At 41.1% G+C, this 16,920-nt stretch overlaps 1 protein-coding gene across 1 annotated transcript in view; it reads left to right on the top strand.

Moving 5' to 3' along the window:
• Positions 1-1,864: 1,864 nt before the first annotated feature.
• Smp_144520 (hypothetical protein) overlaps positions 1,865-16,920 on the top strand; it is a gene marked incomplete at its 5' end in the record, with an annotated part of 32,355 nt that continues 17,299 nt past the window's right edge. Inside the window, 4 exon segments of the mRNA XM_018794462.1 lie at positions 1,865-2,242; positions 12,957-13,057; positions 14,486-14,974; positions 15,662-15,786. Coding sequence (XP_018648873.1) covers positions 1,865-2,242; positions 12,957-13,057; positions 14,486-14,974; positions 15,662-15,786 — 1,093 coding nt within the window.

The following is a 16,920-nucleotide window of genomic DNA, read 5'->3' as shown; positions in this document are numbered from 1 at the left end:
GACAGTTGTATGATACACCAAAGAAGCTTGACGAAAATTACCGTAAATCAGAACGACCAGTGAGAAGCAAGGAAGGTAAGGTAATCATCAACACTGAAGAACAGCGAAACAGGTGGGTAGAGCACTTCAAAGAACTCTTGAATCTACTCAACATTGAGGTAGCATTCACGGACCTGATGGCCATCAGACAAATCAAGAGCGGCAAAGTAGCGGGACCAGAAAACATTCCAGCAAAAGCACTGAAAGCAGATGTAGCAGTAACTGCACATTCTCTTCAGTAAGATTTGAGATGAAGAACAGGTACCAACAGACTGGAAAGAAAGACATCTGATCAAAATACCAAAGAAACGCGATCTCAGCAAGTGTGATAACTACAGAGGAATCACACTTCTCTCAATACCAGGAAGAGTCTTCAACACGGTATTATCAGACAGAATGAAGGACTTCGTAGACGCCTAACTTCGAGACCAAAAGGCTGGATTCCGTAAGAAGCGATTGTGTACTGACAAAATCGCAACATTACAGATCATTGTGGAATAATCAATTGAATGGAATTCATCACTCCACATCGACTTCATTGACTACGAGAAAGCATTTGATTGTGTGGACAGGACAACACTATGGAGGCTTCTCCGACACTACGGCGTGCCTGTCTGAGAAGATAGTCAATATCATACGGAATTTCTATGATGGATTAAACTGCCAAATTGTGCATGGAGGACAACTCACTGACTCATTCGAGGTAAAGATCGGTGTTAGGCAAGGTTGCTTACTCTCACCCTTTCTCTTTCTCCTGGTGACTGACTGGATCATGAATCTACAAAGTAAATAGTTATGTAAGTGTTTGACGTTGGATGCTGACCAAATCAGTTTTAATGGACTCTCCTAGCTGAAGGCGCCCGGCCATGCATCCGCACGCAGTGCTCAACTTCTCCTGCGATCGCTAGCCAGATTAGATCAGTCGATCCACTATATATTGATAACCCATCAAATATATCTTCGAACCTTCTCGTTTCTGTCTTTTTATTTCACTTGGTGGGTAAGATTCACAATAGAAGGCGCTACTTGTTAAAGCATTACCAAACTCTGAATACATGTGGCATCTTCGACATTATATTTATGGCGTGGTTGTGCAAAACATGATGGGAACAGTTTGACATAATTAAAGCTTTGCTGCAATTCACTCACAACGCTCACCTGCTAGTTTACGCAGCAAACCATCTTAGTCATTCTCATAATCGTGTCCTATCGTCATCATTCCTCACATGTGACCACACTTCCGTCATCAGAAAATCGGATGGGTAGATCATGTACATGAAATTTAAGAACATAGGCCCTTGGAGGTACTCTTTGAGAGTTTTGATGTCCACAGATTCTCATGATTTTGAGGAACTATTTAACCCAACAATTTGCCACCTGATAGTGTAGTCAGCTATTCAATCTCTAACTGTACGATGAATTCACTCAGACTCAGGTATGAGACCTTATCAGTCACTTATATTGATACCTACAAACATTACACCTATAGCAGACATCCTAATCGTCAATTAAAGCCTACTCTTATTTTGCATTGAGATTGATTATACATGGAGAAACGATCGAGAACCATATGCTCTGAATAGAAACTTATTCTCATCAAAGACTTCAGCATGGCCTGTCAATAAAATAGAAAACCTACAAAAGCATTCTTGAAGGTAGAGAACATAGTTTTTGAACTGTGAACTTCAAAAACAATAATGACATTTTGACTAAACATTGAGACTAATGCATTGTTGAGGCGCACTTCCTGAAATCTGTGTCTTCATATGGTTTTCCTAGTTATTATTTAAGATATCACCATTGTTTGGGATATATTTTATTGCCAATGCATGACATCGCCAAGTGTTCAGACAATTTAAAATTTCTGGATTTGCTCGCAACCGTTCGTGCAGATCAAATTCACTTAGGGTCAAACAATACGCGCACAGGACCATATTTGATACGGTATTCCACATTCCTCAACCACTTACAAAGAATTGCTATACACTGTGGTCTTCAATTGTCCTCAGGTCCATGCTCGGGAGGCGGGACATCTGCTGGAGCACTAGTGTGGAGATTAACATCTGAGTGCTTTGCAGTAGTAGTTGCTGCAACTAACAACTCTATCACAACTTCTGATCCGACTTATAATAACTCACCAGAACTGACAGATCTTATCTCTATTGCCGCGGTCTATTTTGAGTTTAATCATGACAAAGCTGTGGTGAGTATATTATGTAGTCGTATCAAAACTTCCATTTATAATACCATTATCAGGTTTTAGAGATTAAGGGTGTCTGTTTATAAAGCTGTTTATTTTAAACAAGCGCAGGGTCTCGAATTCATGGGTTGTAAAGCGGTTTCTTCTCATAATTGCTTGATTTCCGCTCGTAAGATGATCATGAAGTATTTACTACTTGAAGTCATATGTTAATTTCTCTACATAGGTTGGATCAATTTCTTGTGGTTGGTCACAAAGTTTCATCTAATTGGTGATGGCTAGACCAACGAAAGCCTGCGCGCCTCATTAAGCCGCGTTAAAGCCGTAAATTGAAACGGCATTCTGCTCACTGATTTAGTGTAGACATACTAGTTTCCGAGAATTAGGCCTTCAGATTATGGTTGAGATAAGAGATTTTTATGAACAACTTATTTACTCGTAGGAATTTGCAGGATCATATTTGCCACCTTAATTGGTATTGGTCTCAATGCTCATCATTTCCTTAACAGTTTATTCCAAGGCTAAAATTTACTGCACTCTAAAATATTTGATTGCAGTTGAGTATTTTTCAAAATGAAAAATTCCGTCGAAGAAACTTACATCACGAGTATCAGTCGACAAATGAAACGTATAGTCGATAGCTCTTTATCTCATTACTATTAACAATAGAAAGATTAAAAATTGGAGAATAAGATTTGAAAAAAAGGACAACTTTGATCACTAAAGAGCATAAAATAATAAAAGGCTCATGAGTCAGGGGCAGATTAAGTAAATACATCTGCATCGCTTTGGTCGACATTGATCCGTTTCACTTGAAGACTCCAACCACTAACAATGATCATTTGCGGATCCCAACCAGGTAGTTTAGACCTTCATAGACTGCTCAGTCCAACTTATTCCTAATCCTAACCCACGTCTAGTTGGGCCGTGGTCAGGTGCTTTTGACGCGTGCCTCCGGCACCCCATGTCTATTCATATAAAAACAAGGATATGTGTAACTATTCCAGGCAATTTTGTATTCATTAAATTAGCTTCATAAGAGTTACGATAGCTGGATAGACAATAAACGATGTAGAATTCACAAACGTGTAACTATCCACATCTTCACAGTCTACTAATACTTTAAAAAGGAATCAACAAGAGGAACCCTAAGGAAGTAAAATTAATCACACTAACATTAGTTGAGATCTAATGATGTAAAGAGTAAAATGTGAAAGCATAAAATGTAAAGAGTGTTTTAAACTAATCAAGTAAAGGATTTCGAAAGGTAGAATAATGCCATACGCATAATTTAAAGTGAATTGTGGGGTGAATGTATCTGCACCACTGTCACCCAGTATTAATCATGTGAGTTCTACTCAGATTGCAGATAATGTACAGTCTTTTAATTTGTGTCCCAAAATGAACAAATACCGTTTCTTAACTGATCCCGGATAGTCCTTCGTTAGTGTTTATCACGCTCCCAGGTTGTTAAGACCAACACTAATCCGACTTCTTTTTCAGGTCCCTCAAGAAATACCCTTCCACGGTGTGAGCAGCCGGGAAGTGATATTAGCCCTCATACCCGTAACAACACACGAGACCAAGTTGGTCACTTTCAAATCCTTCCTACTCCTAATAACTCTCTTATCTCCACGACTAACCCCTCCCACGTCCTTTTATCACCTCTCACCGCTAGGGCAAACGATTCGAGTACAGTGAACGTTATTCCTGGTCTCCTGAAACCACGCTCTAAACTACATATATGAACTTTTAATGTCCGAACATTGTGCCAAATAGGACAACAGGCTTCCTTAGCTAGGACTCTAGAATCTTACACCATCGATGTGTGCTGCGTCTCCGAAACGCGCATACAAGGTCCGAGTAGCGTCATTTATTTGACCTCACCTAATCAAAATAAAGAACCATCTCGATTATTTTTTTTATTTATTTAAACATATATATATTGGTACAAAAGGGCACCAGGTACATATGCGCCACACAAAATAATGAAAGTAGGAAGAGAAGGGATGAAAAGATAAGGCGGACTGAAATGTACAACCAGAAGAGCTCTCTCAGTTAAGAAAGTTAGAACCATTCTTTATGTAGAAAGTAAAAGAAGGTTGCAGCAGGATCGCCACTGGCTTCTATTCTGAGCCATATCTGATAACGTCTCTAGCCACTGTGTTGCACCATCTCTCGGACCCCAGCCAGGGAGTCGTGAAGGACCAACAGAAGCTAGCCCTTTGCAGCTTTCTTTCATGCCACGACACCATGTCATACACTGACCTCCTCTCCGCTTTTTCCAACCAGTCCCAGGGTCGGCAAATAATGCACGACGTGGAAGTCTCTGGGACAACATTCGTAAAACATGCCCAAGCCACCAAAGTCGGTGTTTTAAGATAGTGACACCAATTGAATTATCATCTCTGCGCCCGAACACACGATGCCAAACCTCTGAATTACTAACATGGTGTTGCCACTGGATGTCAGCAATCCTTCGGAGACAACGATGATTGAACACAGAGAGTCGTCTAACATCCTCAGCTCGGAGAGGCCAGGTTTCACAAGCATAGAGCAAAACTGCTCTCACCGACGCGTTGTAGATCCGACCTTTTACAGCCAGACTAACATCACGAAGGCGCCAAAGATGGCCCAGATTGGCATAAGCCGCTCTGGCTTTCATTATACGTGCATCAATCTCATCACTCACGCCACCACCAGCACTTATGTAGCTACCTAGATACACGAACTTCTCAACTACTTCAATCTGCTCACCATCCAGGGTGAGTACAGGATGAGAATCCTGCCAGTCTTGTAGGAGTACTTTGCACTTGGAGGGTGCAAAGCACATGCCGTACCTGCGGACACTGATTGCCAACTGATTAAGTGCGGATTGCATGCCTTGGGCATTATCGCACAGTAAGACAATATCATCCGCATATTCGAGGTCGAGAAGTCGTTCTCCAGGCAACATATCCACACCGCCATTACTTACATCCATCAGAGCTGTTTCCAGGATGTCGTCGATAGCAAAGTTGAAGAGGAATGGTGAGATCGGGCAACCCTACCTAACCCCACTGCTCGAATGGAACAAGGGAGAAAGGTGGTTGTATGCCCTCACTCTGCCTGAGGTGTTCGTATACAGGGCCTTTAAGATGTTAATGAACTTCTCAGGCACACCCTTCTTCAATAGACAATCCCAGAGAACAGTCCTGTCCAACGAATCGAAGGCCGCCCTGATATCAAGAAACACTACGATTGTTGGCCTGCGATAAGTATGACGGTTTTCTAACATTTGGCGGAGGGTGAAGATGTGATCAATGCATCCTCGACCAGAACGAAAACCAGCCTGCTCCTCGCGAGTCGATCGTTCTCGGGTTTTAAACAACCTACGAAGAATGATAGAAGCCAATAGTTTGGACGCAATCGAAAGTAGACTTATCCCCTGATAGTTATTGCAGGAACAACGTGAACCCTTTTTAAAGATATTGACGACTATCGACTCATTCCATGATGTTGGAACACTTTCTTGCTCCCAAACCTTTCCAAACAACACAGTCAATTCCTTAGTCAGAAGGTCACCACCATCTTTAAAAAGAGCCGGAGGTAAGTCATCTGGGCCCGGTGATTTGTAACGTTTCAAGAGTTGGAGTTCCTTGCGGACTTCCGCCTCGTTTGGTGGATCAGTCGTCACCGGCCATGGGGGGCAGGACAAACTGGTTGATGTTGCAGGAGCAGCAGGCCAGTTGAACTGCCCTTCGAAGAATTCCGCCCATCGTTCAAGACGTCGAGAGATGTTAGTGATTGGCATCCCATCATCCTCGTAGATTGTTTCACTCACACCAGACTTCTTGCTGCCAGTGGCTCGGATGAGTTGGAAGAGCTTCCGGTAGTTACCAGATGCAGCTGCTTCTTCCATCTCATTAGCACGCTCCGACCACCAGGCTTCCCGGTCCTTACGCAAGCTTTGCCCGATTTCATTACGTAACAGCCTTCGTTTGTGGTCAAACTCACGGTCACCCGGAGTAGACCGACGGGCTTCGATCAGTTGTAAGGAGCCAGAAGAAACCCAGTGCTTGTAAGCGGGACGTTTCGCGAAGCCGCAAGCGGCTTTACTCGCCATTTTCATGGCGTCGTGAAGAAGCAACCAATGCTCATCTATACTTTTCGGTGGGATGGTAGCTAGCCTAGAGGCTAACTCCGCTCCATACTTACTTGCAACAGATGTTGCAGCCAGTTTACTAACATCAATCCGTTGGTGGTGGTCAATCCTTCGGCCACTGAAAAGTAAGGTGAGATTGGCGCAGACCAGGGCATGATCAGACTCCAGATAGGTACTCCAAAAGGAGCGGCAGTCTTGTACACAACCACGCCAGCGGTAGCTGATCGCGATGTGATCAATCTGAGTCCAGGCTTGGGATGCAGAGGGAGGACGCCAGGTGGCACACCGGCGATGACTGTGCCGGAAGTTAGTGCTGGCCAGAAACAGGTTGTGGTCTGTGCACAGTTGCAGCAAACGGTCCCCGTTATCTGTCCTGCGACCAACAAGTCCCCATCGGCCACCTAAACGACTCTCTTCTGTGCCTAGACGCCCGACCTGTGCATTCAAGTCTCCGGCTAGTACTACAATATCTGTCGAACGCGCTTTCTGGAGAACAGTTAACTGATGGTAAAACTCATCCTTGATTGCATCCGGGCTGCAATCTGTCGGGGCATAGGCGGAGATGACGAAAAGACACCGTTTCTCACGCCGATTTCTTCTCACTTTGATGGAACTTTCTAATCTAACAGCACATAACCGACTGTTAATGGGGATCCAATCGATTAGTGCTGCCTCAGCCCTAGCGCTTAGTGCGACACCAACGCCAGCAAGACCAGACGAAGATGCCACAGGGTCCCTGGATAAGCGCACGTGGAACAAGCTTTTCGAGGCGACAGATGGAGAGCGGATTTGTAGTACTTCACTAGAGTCTTGAATACGGGTCTCGGATAGACAACAAACATCAACATTAAGACCTTCCAAAGACATAGCCAGCCTTATCTGTTGTCTGATATGCATTAGTGTGCGAACGTTGAAGGAAGCCAGCTTGAACGGCGTACGTGGTTTCAGAAAGACTGCTTCAGTATTCATAATCGGTGGAAGCATTCACTTTCAACCAGACAGTGACTGGAGATCGTTTAGATAGGACAGATTTTCCACCATGGGCGAGCTGCTGCATAAGTTGAAAAGTAAGGTTACACAAATTGGGGATAAAAGGGGGTGAGTTAGCGATATGGTAAATAATAATAATAATAATAATAATAATAATAATAAAGGTAATAATAATAATAATGTAAATTGTCTTGCTTTTAGTATGAGCAGGGATAGTATCGTCAATAGAGTTCATCATTTCATTTATTTGTGTGTGGGCTGTGATACTGCCCGGGTGCCCAAACCGAAGCAGGTGGTTTTCTTAGGGGGCCACACCCCGAGCCTTTGACCAAAAGGTCTGATCCACAAGGCAGTGGAGCATCGTGAGGAGATGCAGTCCCATGGTAGCCGTTGACCAATGACAGGTTCGTCCGCCATTCGTTCCATCAGGATACTGGAGCCCATGTGCACCATTGGTTTGGAATCAGGGTTTTCCAACTCCCCTAGGTGGACCCTCCGTGTCCACCAACCCGGTTAAAGCGCTGGATATTCGCTTTTCGTCCTCTCACTTTCGTAAACAACAGTAATGCCACGAGAAGGCAGTGAGTAGGACTTCCCTGGCAGAGGCTATATATTCGCGTGGCCATGTGAGAGCATTTCGAGAGGGAGAGTAGACTCTCCCCACTCTCGGCCGTACCAGGGCATTTGGGGGCAAAAATAAACCATCTCGATACACGCTTCATGTATCTGGAAGCCCTGATGCTGCTTCCCGTGGCCTCGCTGGAGTAGGTATAGCATTAAGTCCTAGGGCAGAACTAGCTCTTTTAGACTGGATCCCAGTAGACAGTCGTCTATGCGCTGTCCGACTAAACGGATCAGTAAGGACTCGGAAAGATAGGGAAACTCTTCGTTGTCTCTGCCTACTCTCCCACTGACTGCAGCTCAGACGATATAAAATATGAGTTTTACAGGAAACTTTCTGACCTTCTCCGAAAAGCTAGGCGTTCTGATGTAGTAATAGTGGCTGGTGACTTTAATGCTCAAGTAGGTAAACTAAGTGAAAGGGAAAGACACCTGGGAGGATCTTATGGTGTCGTGGCTAAAAGAACAGATAATGGTGACCGTCTGTTGCAGCTGTGCTCAGATAACCGCCTATTTCTTGCAAATACTAACTTTAAGCATAAGGAAAAACATCTTTTGACATGGCGACCCCCGAATTCGTCCCAACGTTGGACCCAATTAGATCACATCGCTATCAGCCACCGATGGAGGGGCTCGATAGAAGACTGTCGCTCATTCTGGAGCACATGTTTAGACTCAGATCATGCTCTAGTGCGAGCACGTATCTGTCTGCGTCTTACTGGACGTAGGAAAGACACTGCAGGGAAGCCTCTAAGGGTTCTACTTAATGATAAGCAAGCTAAGAATATATTTCAGGAACAACTGGAAAAACAGTTAAACAGACATGTAAGTTGTGCCCACCCCGAAGCAGCGTGGAATGACATCCGTAAAGCTGTGGAAACAGCAGTGATATCCGCTAGCAAGGTAAGCCATAAGGTCAGGGAGAAACAATGGATCTCGACAGCATCTACCACACTGATAGATGCTCGAAAACTCATCCCACCTGGCTCTGAACATAACGAAGAGCGGAGTCATCTTAAGCGAAGGCTAATAAGAAGCCTACGCAATGATCGTGAACAGTGGTGGGTAGCGAAAGCAAGAGAGATGGAAAAGGCAGCGGCAATAGGTAACAGCAGACAGCTATTCAGACTTATTAAAGAAACCGGCATTAGGAACCCAACTATTAGCGAAACTATCTCAGACAAAGATGGGCATATCATTCATTCTCAATCCAGGAGATTGGATCGATGGGCAGAACACTTTAGGGATCAGTTCAACTGGCCTTCAGCCACACTTCAGTTACCCACGATCCCCAGTAGTCCTGAATGGCAAATTGAGGTAAGTCCTCCAACTCTCTACGAGGTTGAAAAAGCTATAGGAAATCTAAAGCGAGGGAGAGCCGCAGGCCCTGACAGGTCTACCCCTGAGATTTTTAAGGATGGTGGTCCAGTACTAGCAGCGAGATTGACTGAGGTCTTAGGTAGAATCTGGGAACTGGACGTAATTCCATCTGACTGGTCCCAATCACTGATTGTGCCAGTCTATAAGAAAGGACAAAAGTCCTCCTGTGACAATCACAGAGGAATCAGTTTGACTAATATAGTGTCTAGAATATTAGCTTCAATAATACTTAGGCGCCTATTCAAAGCTCGTGAAGAGCAGACTAGAAAAAACCAGGCTGGTTTTCGACCTGGACGTGGTTGCATAGACCAGATATTCACTCTACGTCAGGTCCTAGAACATAGACATACATTCAGACGTCCCACAATAGTAGTATTTCTTGACCTTAAGGCGGCATTTGACTCTGTTGATCGTGAGGTTCTATGACAGTGTTTGTCAGTGAAAGGAGTACTAAAGAAGTACATTAACCTCATAAAAGCTCTCTACTCGAACACAACTGGTCGAGTTAGAGCCTATGGCGAACTGTCATCAGAATTGGTTACCTCAAGTGGTGTTCGTCAGGGCTGTCCACTCTCCCCATTCTTGTTTAACTTTGTCGTTGACATGCTTTTAGAGATATCACTTTCATCATCTCAATCTCCTGGAGTTGAACTTTTACCGGGAGATCCACTTGTTGACTTAGAATACGCCGACGACATAGTTTTATTCGGTGAAGACGCTGACAAAATGCAGAGTCTTCTGACCACTATAAGCAACAATGCAGGCATGTTCGGGATGCGATTCTCTCCCTCGAAGTGCAAAATGTTACTTCAGGATTGGGTTGCATCGACACCTAAACTATTGATAGGGAGTGAAGTAGTTGAGCGTGTTGACAGCTTCACTTATCTTTGGAGTCTCATCAGCCCTTGTGGTCTGGTGTATGACGAAATCTCAGCACGGATACAGAAGGCTCGTCTAGCTTTCACCAACTTGCGTCATTTATGGCGTAGGCGAGATATCCGTCTAGCAACAAAAGGACGAGTTTACTGTGCAGCAGTTCGTTCCGTCCTACTTTATGGCAGTGAAACATGGCCGATAAGAGTAGAGGATATTCGTAGGCTACTAGTATTCGATCATAGGTGTCTTCGACGCATTGCTCGTATATCCTGGGACCACCGGGTAAGTAATGCAGATGTTAGGAAACGGGTACTAGGTAAGGATGGCAAATCGATTGATGAAGTACTGAAACTTCATCAGTTGAGATGGCTGGGACATGTGTTACGTATGCCCAACCACCGACTGCCCCGACGTGCAATGCTTTATGGTGTAGGAGCAGGTTGGAAGAAAGCTAGGGGCGGCCAGACCAAAACATGGCATAAATCCATGAAGTCGCTGACAAGTGGACTGTGCCGTGTTGGTAAGTGTAGACTACCTGGTTGGGACTCGCGAGATGATAGCAACCGATGGTTAGAGACCTTGAATGACATGGCTCAAAATCGTTTGCAATGGCGAAGGTGCATACACTCTTTGTGTTCTGCCAAATTCTAATCTTCTGAATTCTTCATGTCCGTATCCTTTTTCCCTTTCCAAATTTATTTCACCGTATTATACTCCTTCAATAACATCTTCAAACCCTTATCTTTCACATAATACTTATACTCTTACTACTTCTACGAATATGGGATTTGAATCGACAACTTCATCTCTGTGCTAATGTGGTATGGCAACTCGAACTGATGTACGTACGTACGAAGTTCTACGTTGTAACTGACTGACTGACTGTTTGTCTGGGGCCCAGCTATCACCTGTCCGAATGCATTACACTTAGAAGCACCAGCATTTAATAACGTTGAGGAAAATTAAGCGTATATGTAAGATGAATCAATAAAGTCATAAACTTAATATTAATCGTTCAGGTCGATATAATAGTGTCAGATCCTACATCCATGAATAAGTGAATAGAATCTTATACATTGGTAATGTAATGGAGAATTACTAGAATAACAGCTACTACGTTTTGTGTAGTTTATTGCATTTCATAAGAGGGGGAGTCATCCCTTCAGGAGTGTATTTAGACATCGATTCTCTCCCCCTAAGTGCAAAATGTTGCTCCTCGCCTGGCCCCCAAATGCCCTGGTACGGCCGAGAGTGGGGAGAGTCTGCTCTCCCTCTCGAAATGCTCTCATATGGCCACGCGAATATATAGCCTCTGCCAGGGAAGTCCTACTCACTGCCTTCTCGTGGCATTACTGTTGTTTACGAAAGTGAGAGGACGAAAAGCGAATATCCAGCGCTTTAACCGGGTTGGTGGACACGGAGGGTCCACCTAAGGAAGTTGGAAAACCCTGATTCCAAACCAATGGTGCACATGGGCTCCAGTATCCTAATGGAACAAATGGCGTATGAACCAACTGTTGGTCACCGGCTACCATGGGACTGCATCTCCTTACGATGCTCCACTGCTTTGTGGACTAGACCTTTAGGGCAAAGGCTCCGGGTGTGGTCCCCTAAGAAAACCACCTGCTTCAGTCTGGGCACCTGGGCAGTATCACAGCCCTCACACAAATCGAATGAGATTTGTGAGGCGCATATTTATCTGGTGCTTCCTTGCACCAATATTTATGTGTTTAAATAAAAAAAATAATAAATAATCCTCGCCTGGCCTGTCTCGTTGCCTGAATTAATGATAGGAGTTGAATTAGTTGGGCGTATCGCCCACTTATCTTGGGAATCTCATCAGTCCTGATAAGCTGGTGTCTGTGGAAATTCGACATGGATTCAGAAAGTTCGGCTCTCTCTTACCAAATCGCGTTGCTCGTGACGTTGAGATATCCATCTGCCAACTAAATGACGAGTTTACTGAGCAACAGTTCAATTTTTTCCACTTTATGCTTATGGAACATAGCCATTTAGAATAGAGGTTATTCGTAGGTTACCAGTAGTTGATCACAGATTTCCTCGTATCATTGCTCATGTATCTTAGGACCACCAAGTAAGCAATGTTTGGGTTAAGGATAAGGCACTAGGTAAGGACGGGAAATCGATTAAGTCTCCATTAATTGAGGTGGCTGAGACATGTGCTACATCTCTCTACCCACCACATACCTCGGGTGATGTCTGGTATGAGATTAGGCTGGATGAAAGCTAGGGGCGGCTAAACCAAAGTATAGCATCAGTTCATGAAGTTACCGACAAATGAGCTGGGTCATGTTAACAGATGTACATTAACATGTCGGGATCCACGGAATTATCGTAACCAATGATTAGACGCTTTGAATAACATGGTGCATGTACATCCACTCTTTATATTTCCTTAGACCGTGAGTTTCTAAATTCGTCATAATCTTTTTATTTCACTAATTTCTATTTTCTTGAATCGTATCTTCGATGCCTAATCTTTTTTATTACCACTAAGGTATAGCAACGTCAACCGATGTACACGTACCGGGTTCAACACAGCATTTTGTTAACTGCATTTAGAACTATGCTTCAAAATCTACCCATCAGATATAGGGATATAAATCTCAAACGTTTAATTTTTTATCAAAGTATATCTTACTGTTCGCCGTATAGATTTCTTAAATGTTTATTTCATTCATAAAGCCTTGTCCGGAGCTGGCCACTGATCTCAGTATGGGCAAATACAGTTCATTACTACAGCACGTAGATAATCTTCTGACGATATATGCAGTTCCGGGTGACAAGTAAGTTGTTTTATCTGTAATAATACGTCAAATCCTTATTTGGTACATGGAGCCGTATGTAATTTAGTACATAACTAATGTGTGAACTAGATTTGAAATGAATGAACTGGTTCCTTGTTGAATCACTAGTTTTTCTTATCGTTTTGTGTGAGGTATTGCATTAGTTTCACTTCATTTTCTACAGTCGAGTTGTCGTAATTGTGACTCGTCTTGTTACTTCGGTGTGCACCACAATGGATATCTCATTGTAATATACTTCTGACCAACATACCATTTCTCTCGGAAATTTACGTTACTAGGTAGTGTTGTGGGGATTGTCGTCGTCGGTTAGTGAATGAAGATAGATTTCTTTTGAGAATTCCGAAATCCTTTGATATTATAGTCTCCGCAGTTATGACAGTGGTATATATATAATCGACTTTGTCCCTTCCATGTCTCTAACTTTCCTTGCAAAATCAGTAGTTAAGTAAAATACTGATTACAGAAAGTCGGCTTAAAGTGAAGGAAATGAGTTTTCCCCACCCGCAATTCATTTAAGCAGTTAACTATAAACAATGAGAATTGTTTTTAGCGGTAATAATAAATTTGTGAGATTTCAGTGAATTAGGAAAATTAGCCTCCGATGTTTTTCAGTTTATCTGTTTGACTTCCATGTTTATTTAAATGCAGAAGATTGTAATGCCCTAATTCAACCGATAATCTAAGCCATATTTTGCAAATCCATTTCCTATTAAAATAGGATTAATTTTTATTTCATACAGTTTTGTTGTAAATTGATATCTGTTGTTTATCTGAGTGACTGATTCGTGTAAATGATTAGGAATATATATATTTCTTAATACCTATCTTGTGATTTTAAACATTCATAGCATAAGATTTTATCTCACTTATCTCAGTATGCAACTTCTGTTGACTGGATCTCAGGTTCAGTTTCAATTTACTTATTTAGTACACATACAAATGGAATGGCTTAAAACAGTGTACCATAGCCTAGTCAGTTTTTTTTAGTGATTAACGGATTTACTTAATTGTATTCTACTGTTAAACCCCTACTTCCTGAGCATTCTCCTTCACTTTTATGTTTGAATCACTAGTTAATGAGGCTGTATTATCCATTAATTATTACTATAAATGTTACCTATTACTTATTTGATAGATCTCTGTGTTTGGTTTGTCTTCCGTAGACAAATATTTATTTTTAGTTATATTATTGATTTATGCTATATTTGTGTTCTAACTTATAACTCCTTAAAATTGAATTGTCAGTGTTACACATAAAAATTTAGTCAAGTACGTGTAGTTAAAATAAATTCTGCAAAGTTTTAAATGATAACTAAGTTGAATCAGCCAATCCTGTATTATCAGTTCAGCGACCTTGGTTTTCTTGTCACTTGAAAGGTCTATATTTATTTTCTATTTCTTTTTAAGGATTGATCGTGCTCGAACCTACTTATGTTTACAGGCTCTTGAGAAAGACTTGAGTATGCTGACCCAGGCAATGAGAACCGACTTGGAAAATAATATCGATGCTATAAGTACATTTAGGCGAGCACCAAATCAGAAACACGATGTGTTTAGTATGCGTAACCTAGTAAATCGTTCACTCGTTGGACACTTTGTTGGACGTACAGGAGGCCGGCTAGCTAGACTTACTTACCTAGTCACATCTGCACAGGCTATGATCAGTAATGCAACTGGAGTAATGAAGAATAATTTACAAATGAATTCAAAAAGTACATATTCAACTAGTATTGGGTGCGGATCTCGTGATGGTCTTATTGGAGGTTATATGGCACGCATCGGACTTTGCCCTAGATTGTCGTATGTGGAGGATACTTCTGTAGTTGTCCAGTCTGCAGTTCAACGACTTCCATTTATGCCTTTAGTAACACTACAGAAAGATGCTTATGGTATAAGGTGAGCAATTAACTATGATAATCCTTACTTTCCGTTTTTTGACAAAAAAAATTGATAACGTGTTTGAAGAGAAAGTGATTTTTGCTTCCACAAACACAAATTTGTGAGTAATGAATAAAAAACATCGACTTCTGGCTTTTCATAAAATCCAAATCTAATAATATTTTCAGGATTTGAATACTTCGTATCCATTAGGTCAATCTGTAAGATACGATAACCCGTTCTATGGTATCAATAATTCCCGTATTTTTATCTATCTAGTGTTGGATGGAAACGAAGTAGCTCTTTTCTTCTCTTAGTGTGAAGCTAAAGTGGAAAAGGGTCCGGTCATTTATTATCTTAAGTTCATTTTAAAACCGTATTTCTTTCCACGGAGTCCCGTTACTACAAAATACTTCAAAATCGTCTGAATTTATATTCGTGTTCTTCGCTTGAGAGTCAGTTGTTTGTTTCGCTTGCTCCCAGAAACTGGAATTTTACTCGCGATTTATGGATAGTTTTTTTTATATCGTGACAAAATTACACTACAACATGAGATTTGTGTGGATGTTCTTTGGTTTTGAGTCCACACTATTTTAATATGATAGATTTGCATGTATGGTTTGAAAGCTTCATCTACTATTAAATTTGTGTATTTTTTATCCCTATATATTCATACATATTATTTCTCTGCTATTTTTTCTTTAGTGTCCCTCATTTTGCTCAACCAGACGAAATCAAGTGTATATCAATTGAAGCTGAATTCGTACTACATCTAGATCCTCCTTTACCAATCTCAACAGACGCAATTCAACAACTTGAGCGTACTACAGGTAAATCTCTTCTCCCCTTAAGTGCCTATACTATTTTCATTAAAAAAAAAGTGTCAATTAACTTCTCGGAGAATCGACAGTGTAATTTTGAAAACTATCATGTTACAAAATAATATTTAAAATTGTTATGTAGGATCAAACAGTGTTTACAGTTAATGTTATGTTGTGAAAGTTCAAGTAAGTATCCATAATTCCACTGTTTAAATCGATAAGCGAAATCATTTTTTTGTTGTTGATAGAATCACAACCGTTTATCAAAATAACTAATTTCTTTTGAAACGTGATATATTCTTTCCACTTCACTTTTAAAAGATTCTGTATTTTGTCACAGTCTAGAATTGATATTTTACGTTATAGGTGTAAAAGTTATACTATTTTGGTGATTAATACTATTTAAATTTATAATTTTCTGTCCCGTACTGCATTCATCTATTATTTGAAGATAGTAACCTATGAACTTGAATCACAATAAACCTGTAGACCGTATAGTAAATGTCTAAGAATCTTATGCATATACTCTATTATTTTCAACCGGTGTTTGCATTTTAGCTATGTATAACTAAATTGAACTTTGTAAGCAAAGATGGATAATGGCTAGCAGTGGAATCCAGGACGCGCGTTTCGTCCTATTTGTGGCTCGTCAGCTGGATGTACTTGCATCTCAGAGTTGATGTTCACTCTGGGACTCGAGCTAAGTACTTTTATTGTGATGTCTTAATGTACTGATGTAAATAAATTCTCGTAATTGATACATTGATTCATATTGAATATTGCTAAATGAGATTAGATTTGTGAAAGGATTCAATGTTATATAATATCATGAATAAAAAAAAAGATAGCTACTAAAATGATATGTTTAAGTTGCACTTTAAAATAAACTTATGTCTCATTGATATAATGAAATAGTGAGATTTTGTTTATCAGTTTCGTTTGCTAAATATATTTAGGAATTTATGTGTATACCAATAAAAACCTGACTGACAACTGTTCATTATCATTTTTATGATAGTATACTTATTTTGAATCATTTTTCAAACTTAACATTAAATGTGAAAATCATCATAATTTACAAGTTTATTGTTTTTATTTGTTCAAAAACAGTATCCATAATATACATGATAAACTGGGTAGTTT

The sequence above is a fragment of the Schistosoma mansoni genome, chromosome 1 (genome assembly GCF_000237925.1).
Source record: "Schistosoma mansoni strain Puerto Rico chromosome 1, complete genome".
Taxonomy (NCBI): Eukaryota; Metazoa; Platyhelminthes; class Trematoda; order Strigeidida; family Schistosomatidae; genus Schistosoma; species Schistosoma mansoni.
The sequence above is the reverse complement of the archived record's forward strand: the minus strand, read 5'-3'. Positions and strand labels throughout refer to the sequence as shown.